Source organism: Histomonas meleagridis (genome assembly GCF_020186115.1).
Source record: "Histomonas meleagridis strain 2922-C6/04-10x chromosome Unknown scaffold_61, whole genome shotgun sequence".
In the NCBI taxonomy this organism is placed as follows: Eukaryota; Parabasalia; order Tritrichomonadida; family Dientamoebidae; genus Histomonas; species Histomonas meleagridis.
In genome coordinates, this window is record NW_027150931.1 from 1,612,893 (window position 1) to 1,632,054 (window position 19,162).

General features: G+C 30.5%; 6 protein-coding genes across 6 annotated transcripts; 1 reads left to right on the plus strand and 5 right to left on the minus strand.

Annotated features, from left to right (window-relative positions):
* Positions 1-1,468: 1,468 nt before the first annotated feature.
* On the minus strand, positions 1,469-3,664 carry GO595_010533 (uncharacterized protein; the record flags this gene model as incomplete). The annotated part of the gene is made up of 1 exon (XM_067913222.1): positions 1,469-3,664. The coding sequence occupies one exon, from the start codon at positions 3,662-3,664 to the stop codon at positions 1,469-1,471; it is 2,196 nt and encodes a 731-aa protein (XP_067769271.1).
* Positions 3,665-4,892: 1,228 nt separating this feature from the next.
* On the minus strand, positions 4,893-5,429 carry GO595_010534 (CD2 antigen cytoplasmic tail-binding protein 2-like; the record flags this gene model as incomplete). Its single annotated transcript, XM_067913223.1, has 1 exon — positions 4,893-5,429. The coding sequence occupies one exon, from the start codon at positions 5,427-5,429 to the stop codon at positions 4,893-4,895; it is 537 nt and encodes a 178-aa protein (XP_067769272.1).
* Positions 5,430-5,795: 366 nt separating this feature from the next.
* GO595_010535 (WD40 repeat-like protein) lies at positions 5,796-6,812 on the plus strand (the record flags this gene model as incomplete). The annotated part of the gene is made up of 1 exon (XM_067913225.1): positions 5,796-6,812. One exon carries the CDS (start codon positions 5,796-5,798, stop codon positions 6,810-6,812), a length of 1,017 nt encoding a protein of 338 aa, XP_067769273.1.
* A 1,103-nt stretch (positions 6,813-7,915) lies between these two features.
* GO595_010536 (Sodium:sulfate symporter transmembrane region family protein) lies at positions 7,916-9,424 on the minus strand (the record flags this gene model as incomplete). Its single annotated transcript, XM_067913226.1, has 1 exon — positions 7,916-9,424. The coding sequence occupies one exon, from the start codon at positions 9,422-9,424 to the stop codon at positions 7,916-7,918; it is 1,509 nt and encodes a 502-aa protein (XP_067769274.1).
* Positions 9,425-13,876: 4,452 nt separating this feature from the next.
* Positions 13,877-14,230, minus strand: GO595_010537 (uncharacterized protein; the record flags this gene model as incomplete). The annotated part of the gene is made up of 1 exon (XM_067913227.1): positions 13,877-14,230. One exon carries the CDS (start codon positions 14,228-14,230, stop codon positions 13,877-13,879), a length of 354 nt encoding a protein of 117 aa, XP_067769275.1.
* A 584-nt stretch (positions 14,231-14,814) lies between these two features.
* Positions 14,815-15,567, minus strand: GO595_010538 (uncharacterized protein; the record flags this gene model as incomplete). The annotated part of the gene is made up of 1 exon (XM_067913228.1): positions 14,815-15,567. The coding sequence occupies one exon, from the start codon at positions 15,565-15,567 to the stop codon at positions 14,815-14,817; it is 753 nt and encodes a 250-aa protein (XP_067769276.1).
* Between the last annotated feature and the right edge of the window lie 3,595 nt (positions 15,568-19,162).

A 19,162-nucleotide genomic window follows, 5' to 3' on the forward strand; every position in this document is an offset into this window, starting at 1 on the left:
AGACTTAGAATCATTAATGTTTCATGCTTTGCTATGATCATTTCGCTTAATTTTCTAATTATTAGTAGTTCATTCAAAATTTAAAATTAACGGTCAATTTCCGATTAAAAAACGTCAATTATTTTTGTTTACATCTGTTGTCAGAAATTCTAAAAAATCATTCAATTTCTATGTAAACTATTCATTAAATAATGTCTTTTAGATAAAATTAATAATAAAAAAAACATTTTGTTGTAAAAATAATATGAATTCATGTTCATGTAACTTTATTTATGTATATACACGACAAACGATGGATTTTTTAATCTTCAGAAAAAAAAAAAAATAATCAATATTAAAAGCAGTGCACTGCTTTTTAGCTACATCACAACATTCATCAAGTATTTTGTAAAAAACATATCTTTATATAATTTGTTTAGCATTAATATCATTCCTTCATGTTCAAGAAGTATTTTAACTATTTCTGTATGACCTTTTGAAGATGCTTGTGTTAGTGCTGTATTGAAAATTTTAAACAATTTCCAAATATTATTTTGAAATAAAAAATTATTAAAATCAATATAAAATAAAACGAATAAATATTCCTAGCATTAATATCAATTCCTTCTTGTTCAAGAAGTAATATAACAATTTCTATATAATCTTTTGAAGATGCCCACATAAGAGCTGTATTAAATAATTAAAATAATTTCCAAACATTATTTTGAAATTTCAAATTATTAAAATAAAAACAAAATAAATTAAATAAATATCTTTTGCATTAATATCAATTCCTTCTTGTTCAAGAAGTAATCGAACGATTTCTGTATGAGCATTTTTAGATGCTTTCATAAGTAGCTTTTTGTAATATATATTTTGATTCAAGGATATTTTGTTCATTCATCTTATTCAGAATATAAAATGATTCGTATGGGAGCTTTTTATCAAGAAAACATGAAAACATTTGAAGGATTTTTGATTCGATTTTAAGGTTTTCTTCAAATTCTTCAATTCCTTTAAGAAATTCTAAGTAGATATCAATCTCATTTATGTTCATAACAAGTTTAATATATGTTATTTGAATGATAACTGTATTAAAAGAGAATGGATAAATATTATCAAATTTATCAACTATAAAAATAATTGATTGAACAAGATTTTTTAAGTTTAAATTAAAAATTATTTGTCTGCTTGATAAAAATGTTTTCCATTCATTCTGATTCTGATTTTTCATTTTTCTGCTTTGTTCCAAAAAAGCCGATAGTTTTGAATTCAAGTCATTTACATGACAAAAATCGAAAAAACAAACATATCCATATACAAAAAAGATTGAAATAAAATTCAACATTTCCCTTACATATAGGAGAATTGGTGTTATATTATTCAGAACATAAATAAATATATTTCTTTTAAAAAGAAACCAGTAAAAAATTTGGAGCACCCCAATCTCACAAATAAAATAAATTCAATCGAATTTGATCATCGCATTTTACTGCAAAATTCTGTTGATTGAAGTTTTTGCCACAATTTCCCTCAGTGATTTCACTAAGATATCGTCTTCTGGTTGCCCAACTTCTCCAAAACACTCTCTTAAGAAATCTTCAACGCCATTCTCTTTGACGGCAAGTGCATCGAAGCTTTCTTTTGGAATCTCCAAAACCAATTTTTGTGGCGCAATTTCGCCATTATTATCCAAAAGCTCAGATACATTTCTCATCAATGAAATGTTGTTATCACCAGACTCTATTTGACCTGATACCTCTTCAAATATTCCTCCATACTTCATCGCGAATTTATTTCTTATTTGTTGGACAGCCTCTTTGTCTTGGCCCTTTTCAACAAGAGAAGCAACATCTTTCTCGGGTAAAATAGAGAATTCTATTGAAGAGTTCATAATTGAATTCAATAACCCAATATATTGTCCACAATTATCAAACTTGGTTTCGTCAAATATAAGTTCTTTGATACCGCTACCCTTTTCGACGTATTTCTTTAGCATTTCGATACCTTTGTCACCAATTTCTTGCCCAGTAATATCAAGATAAGTAAGTGACTTTAACCCAAGAATAGCCTTTAAAGCCTTGCTAAAGCTAGTGTCGAACTTTGTTGCAATATTATTTTTGCTTTTCAAAACTATCTTTTGAAGTGGTAATTTTTCTGATATATCTGAAATCAATGACAATGATTTCTTTGATCTAGCAGGCAGAGTATTAGAAAGGTAAATAGTATTAATATTTTTTTGTTTTTTGAGGAAATTACAAAATCCGTCAACTTCATTTTCATTAAGTAAGTTATCTGAAAAAGAGAATGATGTTAAGCAAGTTAAAATAATATCAGAGAGCTTTGAGATTACTTGTCCTATACCTTTGTCGACATTAATCGCATCAAGGATGATAACGTTCGGCTGGCGGTTTTGATCGGCGGCTAAACCTTTGAAAAATGACAAGAGTGAATCCTGAGTGAAACTGTTCCTTGAAAAGTCGATTTCTTTGAGGGTGGAAAATGGCGGTGGGTTGAACTGGATAGGGCTCATGAACTTGCATCCTGAGAAGTTAACTGATTCGATGTTGTTCTTAAGCATTGTAAGGACTGGAAGGATGAAATCACTATTAATTTCAGTATTCATGGCACTAATTGTTTTAAGTGTTTGATGTTTCTCAATCCAATTAGAGCCTAAAAGCTGAACATAAAGTGTCTCAACTCGTTGTGGCATATGGCCACCAACAAGTGAGAAATGCTCAAGATTTCGGAAACAATCAGCATCAAAGAACGATACGAACAAATTGTCTATGGTCTGTTCGTCAAAAAGACATGAGTCGATATGCAATGATGTTATATCTCCTTTATAAGTTGTGAACTCACTAACAAAGAGAGTAAACTCGGGTCTATTAAGTTCAGATCGAATAAATCGAAGTGTCTTAAGTGGCATTACACATTCATCTGAAAACAAAATTTCGGAATCATTGGAATAACCAGCAAATGAAAAATCAATAAGAGAAAGTTGATTGATGGAATGACTTTGCTTAAAGATGCGACTAAGAAAATGACAAAATGAACCCATGGTAAGTTTTCGTAATTTGAGATGTGTAACTTCGGTATCATGTGCAACAGAATCTGTAAGAACATCCATAAAAACAGAGGTGGCAATTTCAGGAGTGACTGTTAAGGAAGTTGGTGATTTTTCTAATTTAAGATATAAATCTTGTGCAAGATCAACAAATTGAGCTTTAACAACATCTGCCGCATATGATACAAATCTGTCAGCTAGAGCGGATTTAATACCGATTTTTGGCTGAATAGAATTATATATATCTTTGACACTTGGATCAACAGTAACATGAGATTTCCCAAAAAGCTTATGGAGTACAGCACCTATAATGGCTGCGATTTCAACAATTTTTTCATGTGAGAAAGCAATTGCTTTTTTGCTAATTTTGATATGAATTGAAGTTGCATTAACTCTTATACCTCTAAGTTTATTAAGTTTAGCGTACTTTGAAATCTGGAGACCTGCCGGAAATTGTTTTTTTCTAAATAAATAAAATCCAGTATTTGATAAAATGCAATATCTAGGTTGCATTTTACCTTTTTGGTTTAACTTGACATCCCCAGACCAGAATATTTTTTTCGCCGCAGAGTTTATAATCGGGTGTATGGTGGCAATTGCTTGGATTGGATCATCCATTGCAAATGTTTCAATGACATGTCATATGAGACGTGTGTTCAAAAAGTGGAAATAAAAACAATCCCCCAGAATGTCGGCGGTTTTATAAAGAAAGAACTTCAACTCAAATAAAATTTCTACGCAGCGGTTTGTTTAAGTATCGGCGAAAAAAATGGAGAAACGATTATGAATGAAATAACTTCATTAAAATCTGATTGAAAGACATATCAAAATAACAAAAAATGTATGTGTTATTATTATTTATTTTATTGAGTGAAGTTTTTGTCTTAAGTTGGAAGATATTTTTGAAATTTTTCCGATTTCGAAATCAATAAAAAAAAAAAAAATTAAAAATTGTGACTCCTAGATCATAGCATGTAATTGCTTCTTAAAATTTTTTAATTGAATAAATTATTATATAAATAATTAAAATTTAAAAATTTTATTTAACATATATTAACAAAATAGATTCCTAACATTTAACGCGTAAGTCACTTTCAGAGCACCAAACTATCTCTCCTGTTGGTTGGTTCAGTAAAACAAATAAATTCGATTTTTCATCTTTCGTTATGAACTCGAGTGTACAGCCAAGATTTATGTGAACAAGTTTTGTACCTGTTGCAGGAATTTGACTGGATTTGGTTGGATTCTTTTTAGGATTGGATTTTAAAGATGAGACGAACATTTCATGCCTATTTGTGTTTGGTTGTTGCATGTATTGATGACCATTAGTTATTTTTGTATTTGTTATGTATTTTTCTGAATTTAATGTTGGCTGGTAATGTGATGGTAAATTTTGAGAAAATTTTAGTTTTTTAACAGATTTTGATTCTTTTTCTCTTTTGTTTTGGAATCTATGTCTGTCATTTTCAAATTCATCATCACTTGAAATCTGATGTGAAACATTAATTGGGGTAACATCATTTTTTTGAAAAACTTCTGGTTCATAATCAAATATTTTGGTTTTCAGTTTTTGCTTATCATTATTTATTTGTTTTTGTTTTGTTGAAAATGGATTTGATTGAGAATAACTACTAGACTTATGTGATGAAAATCCTTTATTGTTACATGCCAAGCTTAATTCGCTTATTCCTTCTGAAGCTCTTCTTGATCCATATTGGTTGTTCATAAAACTAAACGTCCACCAATTGAAAAAAATCTTGTCACTGGATTTTTATCATTTAAAAAAATTTAACCTTCCATGATGTTTAGTTAAAATGTCATATACACAAATTAATTAAAACAAATTTCACTTGTTACCTTTGTCGTACTGAGATAACTTTTTTTTAAGATCATCAATTGATTCTTCATAAATATCTGTAATGCCAAGATACATAAGATTTGTAGCACAATCAGTAATTGCTGATAGTCTTTTATCATCATTTTTGCAATTAACAAGAGCATCAGTCACATTTTTATCAGGTGGGATTAATTGTAATAATTGTTTAATTGCCTCAACAAGTGATTCTCTTGCTTTTTCTTCGTTTACTTCAGATTCAGAGGATGAATAAGAAGAACTCATATCTTCTTCTTCTTTGTCACTTGCATCAGGGACATAAGACCCATTCTTATCAAAATGCCCTTCCTTTAGTTCATCCTTTATTGAGAATGGTATTATTTTGACTCCATCAACTTCAACAAAATCTTCCCCATCATCAATAACAATTTTGTTTTGATCAAATTCTTCATCACTTTTAGCAAGTTCATTCATGATATCCTGATCTGTTTTTAGTTTATTAGCGTTTTCTATTTCTTCTGATTCTTCAATGTCTTTTGTGTTCTTCATGTTTGGAAGACGTTAATTGTAATAATAGGAAATTTCCATAAACAAGCACAATAACATTAAAAAAAAATTCCTGGCGAAAGATATCAAACACTTTAAATCGCACTAACAAAACATAGAACTCTTAAATGAAGTAATAATGTAAAAATTAATAATTAAATTCAAACAAAAATAATATTACAAACCCAATAATTTTATATTGCCACAACAAAGAGAAGCATAATTATTTAACTCATATCAAAAGATTGTGTTAATTTTTGCACCTTTTCGTTCGTTGCTGTTGGGTGGGTTAAATTTATATCAAAAAGTCCAAACGATGGCTGTTCTCAATTTTTGAATACTCCCCGGCCATGTCTGCCTTTTTTATTTATGGCTCAACCAGTTGAAGCTGTTCAAGAAGTTCAAGAAGAACCAGAAGAGCAAACACAAGCTGTTGCTGGACACTTCATCGAACGTGCAGTTCTTAAGGGTCACAACTATGCTATCACATCTCTCCAAGTTGACAATGAACACAAGCAATTAGTTTCTGCTTCCCGTGACCGCACAGCCCTTATCTGGAAACTTACAAAGACCCAAGAAGCTTGGGGTACAGAATACACCCGTCTTATTGGTCACAACCATTTCGTTTCTGCTGCTGCATTCTCCAGCGACTCTACTCACTTAATCACATCATCATGGGATAAGACCCTCCGTCTTTGGGACCTTCAAACACGTACATGCAAGAAGATCTTCAATGCCCACACAAAGGATGTTCTTGATGTTGCCTTCTCCCAATGCAACCGCCGTATCATTTCCACTGGTCGTGATAAAACAATCCGTATCTGGAACATTCTTGGTGAATGCAAGGATGTCATCCAAAATGAAGCCTGGGGTACCTCCATCAGCTGTGCTCCAATGGCATCTGAAGATGCTCCACTCATCTTTGCTGTTGGTTTCTGGGACGGCAAAGTCAAAGTATTCAAGGTTCAAGATAAGCGTGAATTACTTTTCAACATTGATGCACACAATGGCCGCGTCTTAGCTGTTTCCTTCACACCAGACGGTCAATGGCTCATCACTGGTGGTTCCGATCATAAGGTTTCAATGTGGTCAGTCGCAACAGGTCAAAGAATCCTTAACTTCACAGCTCCACAAGTTGTTAACGCACTTGCTGCATGCCCAACACGTGCATGGATCTGCGCAGCCACATATGAAGGTATCGCTGTTTGGGATATCCAAAACAAAGTCCAAATTGACCTCGTCCAACCAAACTTCCCAGAGCTCGGCAAGTCTGGAAACGGACGTACACCAGATTGCACATCCCTCGCATGGTCCGATGACGGTTTAATCCTTTACGCCGGATATAACAATGGTGAAATCCGCGCTTGGGAAGTCCGCTCTGACTAAACATAGAGCTGCTGCTCATTTTTTTTTAATATTCATTTATAATCGATAATATTTATTGAGTGCGCTTTTACATCGATAGAACAATTCAACAGAGAAATAACTGTAAGCTGATAAAATCTTAGATTAATCATAAATTTAGATATATTTTGTTAGCAAATAGAAATTTTAATATATGTTCAGTTTTGAGTCCCAAAAATATGAATTAATTAAAATATGTATAGAAAATCAAGAAAAAAGATTTTTTTCGTGTTAAAGCTCTCCTTAGTGAAGTGAGTGAAAATAGGAAAATTTTCCGAGAAAAGACGGCGAAAATTTCAAAATTAAATCGAAAAAATTAATAAATATATATACTAAATATGATCTCCATGAATAATGCAACACTGGATGAGTGGGTTATATTAAGACCGGTCTACAGGTTTTTCACTGCAGTATAATTGAAGAATGAAAGAATTTAATCATATATTCAATAAAATGTTTTTTTTTATTCCAGTCATTAAATGTATTCAAAAAATTCAACCAATAAATAATATTCCTTGAAGAGACAATATAAAAATCAACACGAACCATATCCCATTTCGTATATCACGAATAGTAGTGTTGAATTACAGGAAACAAAAAAGAAAAAGGGAACTCTTTTATTATGGAATTCTTATTTTTATCAAGCGAAATTCATTTATTTTTGCAAAAATCATTATATTTTAAATTATTATTTACAAATGGAAGTACTTCAATTGAAATGTGAGATTGACCTGTTTCTCAATACCAAACATTACATTTCCGAATTTTACGAAACCAATTAGTGATAATATATTGTGTGGATGTTCTAGTTCAACATTTTGATACCGAATAGATGTATTTTATAATTTACCAGCTGAATATGTTGTAACAACTAATTCATATTTGAATTATAGCAAGCAAATGAAGAATCTTGAAGAATGCATAGCAACACAAACATTTACACAAACGAATAAATTTCCTAAACCAAATACATTTTTTAAAATACGCAATTCGTTTTTATATTTTGACATTAAATCAATTTAATATTATAATTTTTTATGCTTTATTATAGATATGATAGAAACAATAAATAACAATTAACTCGATTAAAATCCGAGAAATGATAAAATACTATATCCAAATATAGATATGATAATCACAATGATTATCAATGTTGGCCATCCGATCCTAATGTAATCGGATCCACTTAAAAATGGCTTTTTTTCTCCTAAGCTTGGTTCAGTTTCTGGGCACACTCCAGAAACTAACGCATTTGGAAATGAGGAAATGTGGAAAAGCTGCGCACCGCTTATCATCAATGTAGAAAGAAGAACAAGAAGCTGTGGCCTACCTGTGCTTTTTCCAATGGCCATAATGAGTGGAAACAGGATAGATGCAGCAGTTGTCGAACTTAAGATTGAACCGAAAATTCCTACTAATGATAGCAATGTTACTATCAGAAATGGAAGTGAGATCCCAGAGAGAATTTTTTCTGTGGCTTTTGGAATTAAATCCAATAATCCAGAAATCTTCATTGATTCCCCAAGAGCCAAACCTCCTCCAAGAAGAACCAATGTGGACCATTTTATTGAATTAAAATCTTCTAAAGTGAGAGTTCCATTACTGAAAAACCATATTATTGGAATCATTGCTGAAATACCTATATGCCCAAAAATAGACCCAACCTTATCACCAAGAGACCACAAAAGAATTGTTATTAATGTGATAACAATTGCTTGTATTTGTAAATTTGACCATTTTTCATGCTTTTTCCATTGACCGTTTATAATCACAACGTTATTACCGGGGTGCTCCGGAAACCGCTTGACCAAATATAACCATTCAATAAAGCAAATGAAAATTGATTGAGGTAAAGCAAACAAAATCCATTGAATGAATGAGATGTGTTTATCTGACTGGTTCACAATGTTAGAAGCAATCACATTTTGAGGAGATGCTATAGTTGTCGGCATCCCAGCACAGTTACCACTCCAAGCGATTCCGAAAAGAATGGCTTTGATAAAGGGATCATCTGGATTGAGACGACGTATAATTGGAAGCGAAAACGAAAGTGTAAGAGTTGTAGATGCTACATTTGAGATAAGAGACCCCATTCCAACATTTAAAAACATGAGCACAAGAAGAATCGTTTTGGGATTTGGAGATACTTTTCCAAGAATAAAATTTGAAATTCTGGTTGTGATGTTGAGCTTCTGTAACGCTGTGCTGAGAACCAAACTGCTCAAGAAAACAAAAATGATTGGATTCATGAAACAAGATGTATATACCTGAGCAAGCTCACTTGCTGGAATCCTTTCCCCAGTTTTTTGATCTACACCAGTTCTGAAAACAACATTTAGAAAAGGTATTAAGTATGCTGTTGCAAATGATGGAATTGCTTCTGTAATCCATAAAAAGCAAGACGTTACTAAAATAGCAAAACACGTATGTGCACATGGGTATGAGCTAAGGATTGGTAAAATATAGAGAAAAAGAAAAATTATAATTGCTGTTAAAACATATCTTAAATTTAACTTGTGGGGTGCACGTGGTTCGGTTGAGCTTTCTTCTTCGCTACCATTTTCATGTTGTGAAATTAGGGTTTCTTCGTCCATGCACCCAATTATTAAGAAAAGTGCCAATAAACGGTTTGAAAAGTGTCCTTGTTTGGTCGAATGTCTGATCAAAATGAATTGAAAACATTCATGACTAAAAATTGAAATAGCATGCTAAAAAATTAAAGAAATTATATAATTTATATAAACACTATCTTATACTTTTAAAAAATTAGTTTGTATAATCTGCATCATAATTAAATAAATTTTTAAATTGTTAGTAGTTATATTTTAAAATAAATATAATATTATGGTGTTCTCATATTAAACATCGTCTTCTTTATTTATTAAATATGAAATACCACTGTAGAAATTAGTAGTTCTCTATTTAATGATGTAATATACATTTTCAACAATATTGATAAGAGAAAAAAAATCTTACTTTTTATAATTAAAATAATTTAAAGTGTGCTCAGAAATTTTTAATGTGTTTTTAACTGATATATCGGTTAACTTATGAATAAAAATCACAAAGTTTAAAAGCGGCGGGAAAAGAAGTCGGCCGTTTATTTTTCGTTTTTGCAAAAGTAAAAATTTTTCATTTATATGATACAATGATTAGTAGCATCGCAAACCCATTGTTTATCTTGGATTGTTTTTAAACATTTGTTCAATAACATTTTCAATTCTTCATATACATGCTTGGGATGGAGAAATCCCATCAAAACTTAAAGAAAAACGGATTTCAAAGCAAAAAAGCGTTTTTTTCCTGAATTAAAATCTTTTTTATTCAATTTTAACAGTTTTTCGTCCGTTTCCAAACAATGAAGTTCTTGACGAACAATCGCATCGCACTTCTCAATCAGATTCTTTCCGCGCAGTGCTCCGAAAGAAGAAATTTAACTTCGAGAGTTGAATTTTATCAAGTTGAATCAACAGATTTTGTGGATTTTCGGACTCATTCTTACGAAAGACCACCTTTCCAGTATTCTTTTGGTACAAGCCCGGACTCCTTTATGGGAAATCCAATGTATAGTGTAGAATGCTTTTCTTCTTCAATACATTTTCCTGCATTAAAAAGTGCATTAGAAACAACATTTCCAGATTATGATTTTTCTATGTTATGCCCGTGGCACTTCAAGTTAATTCAATCAGCAGAGCAAGCAAGACTAAATATGCATTGGGCAATAACTTCATACTTGTCAGACACAAACGATCTTTCTAACATGGTGTGGCAAGCAATTGATTCAGAAATACAAATTGGAATGTGTGACATATATGAATATCAATCAGATTGTCCGGATCCATTTTCTGCCATGGATTCAACATTTAATTTCTTGTATTTCTTCCTGAATGAAAAGGCCAACAAGATTTTTGTCTTCCATCTTCAAGAGAGTTCTCTTGATGATTCACTTGATAATGATAGCTTTGAGGAACAATATGGCTTCAATATCTTTTAGTAAAAATCGATTAGTTTATCATAAAATCATTCTCTTTCCCAGTAAATCTTTTCTGTTTCGCGATTTCCCTATTTTAAAGTGAGAGCAGACGTTTAATGACTTTTGAAGTGAAAACTAAAAATGCTGAGCGAGGTGCAAAGCCCAACAGATAAAAGTATGTTTAAATGTTAACTCCAGAAATATTTTATAGTTATCATGTTAAAAGGAAAATAGAGCCTCATGTGTACAGTTCATGGGCAAAAAAATTAAATTCGAAAAACAAAGAAAAAAAGCGTTTTATTGTTGCAACACAATCAGCTTTATACATCCTAAAGAGGACAGTTATTGGAAAAAATCTAAAAATTTCGAATATACTTCCATGGGTTAATTTGACAAATTTGGTTGCATCAAATCCAGGAAACTTACAGTTTACTTTTGGTCAGAGAAAGGTGTGTATTCAGCTACAAAATCTTGAGGATGCTACTACAAGAATAGTATCATATCTCAAGAGCTTATTTCCTTCTTCTTATTCACTTTCAATAGAAACACCATTTAAAATTTCTCCCCGTAAGCGCCGGCGTGAAAAATCTTATCTAATGTCTTTATTTGTTTCATATTGTCATTCTTTACAATTACCAGTTCACGAGCCAATAATAAAAGCTCTTATTCAGCAATCGAAAGATCATCCTAATTATATTGATCTTACAACAATACCAATTGACCAAAAAATGTATCCTCCATTAACATCAGCTCTTAAACTTACAACAAATATTGAATCAATTAAAGTTGATTGTACTAAATTTCAACATCCTCTTGCAACTTTATTAGAAATTATTTCTGCTAATGAATCTATTACAACAGTTAAGATTAAATCCATCAAAAAATTCAATCATTTTGATATGTTTACGACGGGGCTCCCCAACACGAAGACCGTTAACCTATCGTTCTCTAAGTGCCAATTTGATGATCAAGTTTTTTCACTTCTTCTTCAATCACCAGCCGCTAGCACTTTTAAATCTCTTCAATTTAACCAATGTAGTATTACTTCATCTATGATTCATCAGCTTATTAGATCACAAGGACAATTATCATCCCTAAATCATTTCAAACTTAAAAATAATTTAAACATTCTTTCACCTAATCTAACTCGTAGCCTCTTCAAATATGTTTCAGATCATAACATTAAAACACTCGAACTGGTGAATGTTGGAATCGACATATCATTAATCTTTGAAAACATTCATAATCTTCCATTTCTTAAACACCTTAACATTTCTAAGAACCTTTCCAAAGAATTTATCAAATCTTTTTGTTTTCCAAATACTCTGAATATCATTAACATGTCAGGAATTACATGGACGGCCTATAATATGATATCCCTTTGTACCCAGTTTCGATACAATCGCTCTTCTACAGTTGATTTTTCTAATGCAAATCTTTCCCAAGAAGAATGGAATGTTGTGTTCGATGAATGTGCCAATTCCGAACCACCTACGTCCTCAAACATCACGTTTTATTGGCAATCCAATCCGATTGATTCACGTTTTTTTACTTTTTTAATTAAATTTGGCACAATTGAAAAGTTATTTTTAGACTATTGTCGTTATAGCGATGAACGTTCTCATTCTATTCTTAATTCAATGATCATATTAATCCAACGACATAACATATTATCATTATCAATGAAAGGATACTCAAAACGACGGAATGCGTTAGTCATAAATGAGCTATTTCCCATATTTCAACAAAGGGATTGTCTTGAGTATTTGGATGTTTCTGATAATAACATTGGAAATAACGGTCTCGAATCACTTGTCAAACTTTTGAACACATCAAAAAAACTGAAAACGTTAAAATTTGACGGTTCGAACCCATCAAAAGTGTCATCTCTAACAAAGTTATTGAAAACGATTTCGCAATCAGATGTGTTACAAGACGTATCTGAACCTATACATGATATAAAAAGAATGCTATCAAAGTTTCCGGCTATGAGAGAAACTTTGAACGTTAGTTGGTATATGTGTAAGAAAAAATTTTTGAGAAATATTAAAAAAGATAAAAAAGAAGAAAACGAAAGCGACGGATTGATTGATGTGTCATCAGAACCAACTTCGTTTTCGAATTCTTATGCATCAAATTTCGATTCTTATCGAAGTGAGACGGAATTGGAGGCTTCTTGGGACATAACTATAGGGTTGCCAATAAATACAGGATTGGCTGAATGGGAATCGTTGAAAAATCAATTCTCATTATCAAAATTAACAAATGTCGAAATATAATAAACGGTTTGTTTGTGACTATTTTTAAATAATTTTGAAGAAAAGAAACTACATAAATTGCTTAATGATTAAAATGATTAAAATGATTAAAACAAAAAATTTCTCTCATTAAAATGAAAACCGAAATTTTAAAGAATTTGAATAATAAAGACTTATTAATATATATACCTTAATTTTTTTGATATTTGGTAGACAACATATTGATATATCTTTTAATTTTAAAGTCAAAGTGCATTTTTTATTGCCTAGGAATTGGGGTGCCCCTATAACAGGGTGCCCGAATATTTTGACCACCCTATTTTCATCACAATAAATGTCTGCAAATCAAGGACAAAATGCACTTACGACTTTTCTAAAGAAGGCTGTAGGGAACCGTTGCTTAATAGTTTTGAACACTGGAACAGAATTTCAAGGAATTCTTTGCACAATTGATGGATTTTTTAATCTTGTGCTTAGAGAAGCTGAAGAATATGTTAATAGTCAAAAGGTAAGTACGTATGGATCAATATTTATTCGTGGAAATAATGTAACACATCTAACACCAATATCAGCATAATAAAAATTATGTATTTTTATTTAACTTAAATTTATTTCAAAAACAAAAATTGTACAATAAGCACAAAAGAGTTTTGTTTCTTGCATTCTATTTATTTATTTTTATGCTTACAATTTTTTAACTTAATCAATGAACTGAAGTCGTATATTCTGGTTATTAACTCTAATTAAACACGAGGTTGTTCTTATTAAATAAGTTTGTTATTGCTTGTGGAAAAAATCATTTTAAAGTATTATTTTTATTTCAATGTCACAAGAATCTGACCTTCATTGTTTGGATCTACAATAGCCTTGAATCCAAGTTCTTTGCATTTATCTAGAATCATTGGTTTAAGAACTGGCTTTGGTTTATCTTTACTTCCTCCTTCAGAGTGCATTCCTTTACCAGAAATAAATATAATTTGTGTTAGCTTTTGTCCATTAATTGTCTTTGGATAATTGTTTAATGCGTAAACAACAAAGTTTTCACAATCAGCATATTTAACTTTGTGAAAATCGTAACTAACTGAGCATGGTACACTGATACCTGAGCTTGGTTTACTTCCTTTTTCTCCACGATGTACATCGTCTGATGAGCTTGCTGAGCAACCCATATAAAAGTGTTTGGTTTAAGAAAACTTTTTCAGTTCAAAAAGAACGTGCTATCGCAATTTTTCAACCTGAAATTGAAATGGCCCACAAAAATTGAATCCCTCATTTAAAAGTGTTACCTGCTAAGCTTCATTTCTTGATGTCCAATCATGATTGATCATCATCTTAGATGTATTTTTTAAAATTGCTTCTACTCATTTAAATAATACCACATGCATTTTAGTTTTTTTATGTTATCTAAAATATGGTTCGATTTTTTATAATCAAATTTGATTAATTACTAATTACGATTATCTTTCTTTTTCATCAAATAACAACATACAATAACCCCTTATCACGCAAGCTAAAAAGCAATGCTGTTAACTAGAAAGATTTAATGCTTAATTTAATCAATAACATCATCCAATTAATATTAAGGTTTTTTGTTCAATTAATCCAAATTTAAATTCCTTATGGTATAATCTCTTTAAGATATTTTGACTTATTTCCTTAAATCAGTTTCAAATTATCATCAAGACACAAAGTTTTATATACGAACTCTACATTTTTAAGTGGTATTTTTAAAAACATTGTTGTGAAATTGCTTTTAACAGCACGAGTATCTCATGGTGAAATCACCAAAATCATCTCCTGTAGTCATCCATACCTGTGCTGTACCAGCATCTCCCCACGTGTTAGTTGATGCCTCAGATTCTTCCATTTCCAACAAAAGAACTGTTCCTTCCGGCTGATCATTTCCTTGAACGAAATCTGCCCATCCACCTAAGTATGTTGGAGGCTTTTTCCTCAGATCTTCTAAATCTGTGTCTACAATCATGTCATTAATCAGATCAATGTCGTCTTGCGTAAGCTCTGGATGTATTTCAACTAATGAATCTGTATCTTGAATGATCATTTGTTGTTGTTCCCACTTGGTGACAACCCTGTGCTCGTTAAATTCATGTTCTTCATCAATTTCATCATAAAGAAGTTCATTAATTTCACTTCCACGATATCGGATCACATGTTGACCTTCATAACAGTATTCACAACTAAACCCAGCGACAACACTTTCGCGTTCATCTTCTGGGAAATAGTTTTGAATCTCTTCGGGAAGTGTAGGAACATATAAAGAAAATACAAGTGAAGTAGGTTCACCACAATCAGGACATTTGTGGATTTTTCCATCTTTAGGTAAATATGGAGCACGTCCACCAAACTTTGATACCCTGGGGTCAGTTGAATCTTTATCTTCAACAATAGGAGCATAACAGTTTTTAGTTGTTGTTTTAAATATTTCTATAATCTCTTCCTTGCTATGGTTTTTCCTTTCTTCTGCTTTTTTTTCTTCTTCGCTCATTGGAAATCTAAAAATGTGAACTCATTCTGAAAAGTGGCAGAAAATTTCATAGAAAAATTTGATGAAAGTGAAATGAATAAAAAGCAAAAACAATTCATCAGTATAATATTCTATAATATGTCTTTGTGAATAAGTATCTTTTACAAGATCTGTTTTTTCTTTTCGTTAAATTTTTTGTAAGTTTGTTGATTGTTACTAAAATTTGAACAAATTTTAGTGGCTAAAAATGATTTTTTAATTAATTTCGAATACATTTCTGATGGAATAACTTGATAAGTTTTGTGGTTTTGAAAGTTGTTATTTTACATTTCTATTTGTAGTATCACTGGTTACTAAATCACTAGAGAAAAATGAGAGGTGCAGTCAAAAAAGTTCCCAAAAATAATATATAATACACCCAATCAATATAGTATGGATTGACATTTTTAGCATATTTCGTTGACTGTATTTTCTTAAAAACTTAAAATATTGATTGCTCAGTTTTTGGCTTTTCGTAACCTCCTGAAAAATGCTGCTCCAACCTTATCACCGCGAGTGGAGGACCTTCCATGTGCGACAATAATAAAGGAGTTGCAGCAGGAGGCCTTCAACCTTTTCTGCGGAATCGCTCTAAATTGTACATAATGTACTCACCATTTTGGTATAAATTCCGGTAACTTTGTGCCGCCAAGAAATTCTCATTTTATGACGACGGTTTGTACCTATCAAATATTTGAATGTCAATGAATCAATCTGAAAAAAATCCACCACATACATTCAAAATTATGTGAAATTTGGGTTGTAAACAGTGTCAAAACCGTACAATTAATTGTCATTATGTTTTTTATCCTTTTTGGTTTGCAACTTTTGGATATACAACCAACAAAAATCATAACACTAAACGGTAAAACAATTAAATTTGGTTATATAAATCAAAAATTGCAATCAAATTGTAATACATGGGCATATGTATTTATTCCAGCAAAAATTGATTTTATTCAATTAACAAACCATGGTATTGATATTCGTAAAACCAATGGAATGGTATATCAAAATGCTTATAAATTATATTTGACTTCAGATCAAATCTCTTATCTTTTAAGTATTAATGCAAAAATTAGTATTCTTCAACCAAAAGATAAAATACTTAATCGTACTCAAATAGAAAAATCTGATAATTTAATTCTTCATGGTATTTTTGATCAATCATTTTCTTGTTTGCCTTCTGATAATATTATTTTTAAATCCCATCAAATTGTCATTATATCTGTTGAAGAGCCCTTAAAATCAGCTGAATATTATAGTCAAATTCCTGAAGTTGAATTTATTGATTCATATAATCCTCCAACAACATTAAATAGCATTTCGAGTGGTTTTACTCAAAAAATAAGTTCAACAGTCACAACTGATATTCATGGTAATCCAGTAATTTCTAGATATTTTGAATCTAAAGGTATCACAGGTAAAAATCAAACAATTGCATATCTAGATACAAGTTTGGATTATTATCATACTATGTTTTATGATCCAAATGTACCAGTCACATTTCGTCAACTAATACCAAATCATCGGAAAATTTTATATGTTGAAAACTTTTATCAAACGGAACAAGAATTTTATAATTTTACTGTTCCTAATGATCATGGCACACAAGTTTCAGGGATTCTTGCAGGTAAAGCTTTAAATTCTAATAGTAAAATATCTTCATATAATGGAGTAGCACCAGATGCTAAACTTATGTATCTTGGATATCATTTACCACAATTTAATAGACTCCTTCAAGATATGAATCTTTTATTATCTACTCTTTCATTAGGAAATACTCATATGTTTTCTAATTCATGGGGTTATTTACCTGATGTATCAACAATGTTTTATAATACAATTGCTGATGAAGCTATTTATAATTCTTCAGTTGGTGAGAATTGTTTAGTTTTGTTTGGTGCTGGTAATGAAGGTTATGGAATTTATTTTACAATTAGAAATCCTGGAGGCGCAAAAAATGTACTTACATTAGGTGGAGCATCAAAAGCATTTGATTATAATAATCTTGAAATATATGCTATAGATGGTGAAGAAAAGTTTCAAATGTATTTTAAAGATGAACAACCAAAATATTGGATGATTATGGATTTGAATGAATTTTATTTATCAGAAATCACTGATTTTAAATCACCAGATGGAACAAAGAAATTATATTATCTTAATTCTTCTACAATTCCTGTTATAAATAATTTCTATTTATTCCAATCATATTTGATGGAACAAGAAAAACATTATATAAGTTTTGGATTTGTTATAGATTTTCCTCTTGAATCTTATCCTAATATTAAAGCAATTTTTGATATGGTTCCAGTTCAATCATTTATATTACCAAATAATTCTAAAATTTCTACAAAAGTTGGTAAAAACCTTAAAATTCAATATAATTATGGATATATTGGAAAAGATGTTTCAAAAATTACAAGAGCAGATTTTTCATCAATTGGACCGACATATGTTGGTTTAATAAAGCCAGATATAATTGCATCAAGTTCATTTATTACTACTGCTTTAAATAATCAAACAATTGATAAAGATCATGGATCAAATGATGAAGATTATAAGAAACATTTATATTTAAATTCAGGTACATCATTTGCAGCACCTTCTGCAGCTGGAGCAGCAGCTCTAATTTCACAGTATTTTGAAGACGGTAATTATTTAGATGAAAAAATTAATGTAAATTCACTTTTATTGAAATCAATTTTAATTGCTTCAGCTTCAAGAAATGATTTAAGTTCTACACCTGATTGTTTTATTGGTCATGGATTAATTGATATATCAACAGTAATTCCATTTAGTGATAGTAATTTTGGATTAAGGTTTTCTAATATCACAAAAATGATAAATGGTCAAACACATCATATCGGAAAAATTAAAGTTACAAATCAAAATGTACCACTTCGAATTGTATTATGTTCACATGATATTCCTCTTAGCTCAGATACATTACTTCCAATTTATTATGATTTAGATTTAATAGTAATATCACCTTCAAATAAAATTTTTGTAGGAAATAATCGAACACAAAATACAGAACATTTTACATTAAATGAAAAAGTTATAATCCCTCAATCACAATTAGAAATTGGAGAATATCAAATTCATGTAATCACAAATATCGCTATAAAAGAAAATTTAGACGTGCCTTATGTAATAACAGCAGTTGGTCCATTTACACAAAATGATATTAATTCAAATCCTAAATTAATTGAAATGATAAATACAAATGAATGTATAACATCTGAAAATGGAAAATGTGAAAATGGAAAATTAAAATGTAATTCTGGATTTACAGGACAATTATGTAATATCCAATTCCAAGAAATTCCATTTTATTCACAATATCAAATATTAAATATTCCAGCAAACACAATTAAATATTTCAAAGTTTCACCACAAAATGAATATGAAAATTTAATTCTTACTTTATATGGTTATCAACCGAATAATATTTATTCACTTATTTGGGAAATGGATTCAAATGATCATTATATTCCTGCATTAGCAAGAAATCCTATGAAAATTCCAACATTAAATACTTTTATAGTAACAGAAAAATTAGTTGTTAATT